Below are 4,751 nucleotides of genomic sequence, written 5' to 3'. Positions count from 1 at the left end.
CAGCAAAAGACTACGTTGCCATCTTTTAATTGGGAATGTGGGCACTGACTTGGCAGTTTCACTGTCTTTAAAGAAAAGAACAAAAGTTTTTGAACTCTTAGTCTAGAGGGGCAATCTTAGTAGAACAATTATTTATTTTCTATTTGTCAGATTTGATATGAATTTCTTTTTGTGCATGTGATTCTGGAAGTAGAGCAAGCGCTCTACCACTGGTATACACTCCTAGCATGGAGTTTCTATTTGCTGGGTTGGCTATTGCCATGTTTGTCACCTGTGTTCCATTTATTTTCACTGTGCTCAGGCTACTGGAGGGTGATTTGCATGACCTGTACCCATACTCCCTTGCCCACCAGCTTCAGCCAGAGTTTTGACAGAGAAAGGAAAGTGTAGTCTGTAGATCCTCAGGCCTAGCAGGCAACCCTCTTTATGTGTTCTAGTAACTTCTTCCCTCTGTCCATTTGGTTTTGTTTGTTTGTTTGTTTGTTTTGGTCTTTGTGCCAGATCTGATTCTCTCTGTAACCCTTTGTGGTGTTCTTGCCCTGTGTCATATCCTGCACAAATTATCTCTTTTCACACTGTGCTGAGACTGCTCTGTGTGGCTGGTGTCTTCCTTCTCTGGGATCTGCCTAATTAAGTGGCCAAATCACTTGTAGGGATGGAAAGTAAAACTGGCTCAGTGTTTCTGTAAAGTAATGGTTTGTAGGTATTAGTGGGTCAGACCCAGGTCAGCATTGCGGACTGTTCCCCACGCTGATCTCTGTTGCTTAAGATGGAGATTACTATCCTCAAGTCCTTTCCTACAGAGGCAGTGTAATAAATTCTGAGTTCATCAGGACAAGGCTAGAAAGGCCCAGCATGAACAAACTCAGCAAAGACCGTGATCTTGATATAAGTTGCACTATGTCTGTTAGGGCACTAGAGTAAGTTAAATACAGTTTTCCTTCTCATGTGCCTGGCAAACACTGTCTTGGATACACTAGTAAAAAGACACACATGAGATTCAAATGGAAGTTTAAAATCTTCATGCTGAAAGACACAGGGAAGTTTTCTTTCATTAATTCCTGGGCTAGATGTTGAATGAGAAGGTCTGTGGTCCGATTTCCCAAACCAGAGTCCAGTTTCTACAGAAGCATAAAGGCAGCAAACAGGGTGCATGCTGAAGGGAATCTCTTGCCTGCATATTCAGTGAGGAAAGTACAAAGTACAAAACTAGAGGAATGTGTGTGTGTGACTAAGTATGCCATGCCCGTGTGTCATGGGAGAGAGTCTGAGTGTGTCCTAAAAGCAGTAAGCAGGGCTCCTAGCAATAGTTACATAGACAGCTCTTGCTAGACGGAACATTCTCCTAAAATTAGGCGACTAGCCAAATAATCATCTGGACACTGGTCTTTCTGGCATTTCTGGGGACTAGAATAAGGCAGAGTGAGTTGAAAGGACGAGGAGAGGGATGGAAGTGATTGTGTGGGTGGATTTGAGGAACCTACCGTCTAGTTGGATGGATGCTGGAGAACACAGGAGAAGGTGAGAGTCCTGGGGCCCTAGCCTTCCCGACCAGAAGCCAGAAGATGAGCTCTGTGTAGAGGAGGGCTAACAAGCTGGCTGGGGGATGCTGAGCTAACAGTGGTGCTGAGATTATCAAGTAGCCAGACGTGTGTGACAGTTTTCTGCCTTGACAAGCTGCCACCAGCCAAACTCAAACAAGAGCAACTATTATCTCAGTTCAGAAATTAAAGTGTTGAGAAGGTTGGTGGTTCTCTATAAGGACTGTGAAAGAGGACCTGCTAATTGCTTTTATTTTAATTTCTTTGCAGTTTCAGGAATCCTTTGGCTTACTTATTCCCTTTCCGGGTTACAGGAGTTTAGGATAAAAGTCCTGTTTTTTTTTTTTTTTTCAGGAGTCTCAAAGGACTAGACACCACCATTTGTCCCAGTCAGAGAAATTCCTGAGTGGTGGTAAGTGACAAAGAAAAGAGATTAACTTGGCACAGCCACATTGGGAAGCCATGTCATTAAGTGTGTCTTCAAGGTGTCAGGGTTCTATTGGTCATTGTGTCAGTTCTGGCCCTTGTTGTGAGTTCTGGAGAAGTTCTCATTGCTGTCACCACTTGAGGGGAGTACCCGAGTCCCAGGGAATGATGACACCTATTCCAGGGTGCTGCCTCGGCCCCCGAGTAACTGGTATCATCCTCATTTGCGAGCAGAGGATCTGTCCTACAAAGTGCGATCTGGGTCTTTGGTCATAAAGATGTTTAGTATCAGTGCTGCAACCCTGGAGCTCAACACAGCTGCAGAAGAGAAGGATTATCAGTAGCTAGCTTGCTACTGCCAAGCTAAAACACCGTGACCAGAAACATGGGAAGAGAAGACTTTATCTCCTTTCTCTGTCACCAAGAGAGGTTCATGTAGAAGCTCCAGGCTGAAACTGAAGCAGAAGTCAGGGAATCCTGCTTACTGGCTTGCTCTCCATGGGTTTGTTCATGCGGCTTTCTTACACAACTGAGGACCATCTGCCTAGGGATGGTACCACACCCCCCTCAGTGGTCTGGGTCCTCCAACATCAATCATTGTTCAAGAAAATACCATTCAAGACTTCTCTATGGGCCGATCTGATGGAAGCATTTTCTCATTTGAGGTTCCTCTTCCCGGAAACTGCCAGCTTGCATTGTGCTGTTGACAAAATAAACCAGCGCGTGCAATGACTAAGGAGGCAAATAGTTAGATAGGCAAAGCCTGTCGGTCATGCAGTGACTGGCCTCCCCCTTTGCTCCCAGACTTCACTTCAGGTTCCCTCTGCGTGTCTGTCTTTCTGTATTTCCTGTTTTCATGAGGGTGCTGGTCCTATCGGAGCACATTCCACTCTAATAGTGTCATTTTTAACTCTGAGTCTTTTTTGTTGAATAAAAACACACTTGAGGCTCTTCCCTTCACGCACGCTCATCCCGACTCGAGATGGCGGCGGCGACGGCAGCGAAGGCGGCGGCCGGCGACTCAGACTCTTGGGACGCGGACACGTTCTCTATGGAGGACCCGATGCGGAAGGTCGCGGGCGGCGGCACGGCCGGCGGGGACCGCTGGGAGGGCGAGGACGAGGACGAAGACGTGAAGGATAACTGGGATGATGATGATGATGACGAAAATAAAGAGGAAGCAGAAGTAAAACCAGAAGTAAAAATTTCAGCAAAGAAAAAAATAGCAGAAAAGATAAAAGAGAAAGAACGGCAGCAGAAGAAAAGGCAAGAAGAAATTAGAAAGAGGCTAGAAGAGTCTGAAGAACCTAAAGTGCTAACACCTGAAGAGCAATTAGCAGATAAACTTCGGCTAAAGAAGCTGCAGGAAGAGTCAGACCTTGAATTAGCAAAAGAAACTTTTGGTGTTAATAATACAGGTTATGGAATAGATGCTATGAACCCATCTTCAAGAGATGATTTCACAGAGTTTGGAAAGTTTTTTAGTAAAATTACTAAATTTAGATAATTTACTAAATTTATCTAAATTTACTAAATTTAGATAAAATTACACAATATGAAAAATCACTATATTATGCCAGTTTTTTGGAAGCCTTAGTTCGAGATGTCTGTATTTCATTGGAAATTGATGACTTGATAAAGATTACCAATTCATTGACTGTGCTTTGCAGTGAAAAACAGATGCAAGAAAAGCAAAACAAAGCCAAAAAGAAGAAGAAAGGTGTGGTTCCTGGAGGGGGATTAAAGGCCACTATGAAAGATGACCTGGCAGACTATGGTGGATATGATGGAGGATATGTACAAGACTACGAAGACTTCATGTGACATTCTATCTTCTCCTGGTGTCTTCTTTCTGTTGCCCACAATCCCTTCAACATGTAGCACAACTTCCTTTCCTTTCAGTTCTGCCAAATGCTACAATCAGAAGTGCAGTATCTTTCGTGCTGGTTATTTAACCCCTTGACACTCAGGTGCTAATGAGCAAATGAGGGAACTTGGATCTTGTTGCCAAGGGGTTAAAATTGGGAACTTCAATTGCTACTAAATCATAGTTTAAAAACAAAACAAACCTAATAATGTTGTCATTGTTGCTATCTGACTCCATAGCAGCAGTCACTAAATTGGAAACAAAGGTCGCAACATGACAGAAAATTGTGTAGTATTTACCAGCACCATTCAGTAATACAGCCTTAACCATACCTCCTTGAACTACTTCATAACTTGTCAAGAAGAGCAGTTTGCAGCAAGCAAGGGCATGTGGGATGCACCTAGTATTAAAATTGCTTTGTCTAAAATTTGAGCGTGAGGATATTATAAACATGTTGTGAAGAAGACTGCTTATCTCAGAGTGAAGATACTGTGGCTGAAAAATACTAGTTTGATACTTAAGATTTTAATGACCAAAACCCTTCAACTTTGAAGCTGAAGAAGGTAAACCTCTCCATTTTCACAGTGCCAGTGGTGGACGCTCCAGTGCATTGACTGTCTAGTTATTTATCGGCCTATTTCTACTGATGGAGGACTTCAGATGGGGGAGGGAACTGTTTCTATTTGCCTGATTCAAGTGTCTGAGAAACAAATCTTGTTCTTCTAGGCTGCAACAGAAAAACTTAACAGGGTTTTGGCATTTCCTTTTCTTTATAAAACATACTCAGCAAACTGCACCAGTTAACTAGTTTGGTAAATTGTTATGTTAACAATTATGACATCTGCAATGTTTTATAAAGCAACTAATTTAATAAAATCTCTATTGTGAGGACTTAAAAAAAAAACACACTTGAGGCT

The 4,751-nt window shown here is 42.9% G+C and overlaps 1 protein-coding gene across 1 annotated transcript; it reads left to right on the top strand.

Moving 5' to 3' along the window:
* The first annotated feature begins 2,917 nt into the window (after positions 1-2,917).
* On the top strand, positions 2,918-4,751 carry LOC126501726 (eukaryotic translation initiation factor 3 subunit J-A-like). The gene is made up of 2 exons (XM_050142555.1): positions 2,918-3,451; positions 3,508-4,751. The coding sequence occupies exons 1-2, from the start codon at positions 2,950-2,952 to the stop codon at positions 3,789-3,791; spliced, it is 786 nt and encodes a 261-aa protein (XP_049998512.1). The 5' UTR covers positions 2,918-2,949; the 3' UTR covers positions 3,792-4,751.

This window comes from Alexandromys fortis, unplaced genomic scaffold (assembly GCF_014885135.2).
Source record: "Alexandromys fortis isolate MF-2015 unplaced genomic scaffold, M_Fortis_MF-2015_v1.1 scaffold_5, whole genome shotgun sequence".
NCBI lineage: Eukaryota > Metazoa > Chordata > Mammalia > Rodentia > Cricetidae > Alexandromys > Alexandromys fortis.
The sequence above is the reverse complement of the archived record's forward strand: the minus strand, read 5'-3'. Positions and strand labels throughout refer to the sequence as shown.

Excerpts from the sequence above, each read along its gene's own strand:
- LOC126501726 (XM_050142555.1), top strand. The coding sequence starts at position 2,950 with ATGGCGGCGGCGACGGCAGCGAAGGCGGCGGCCGGCGACTCAGACTCT. Across the intron at positions 3,452-3,507 it reads AGAGTTTGGAAAGTTTTTTA|ATAAAATTACACAATATGAA; the intron begins GTAAAATTACTA and ends TACTAAATTTAG.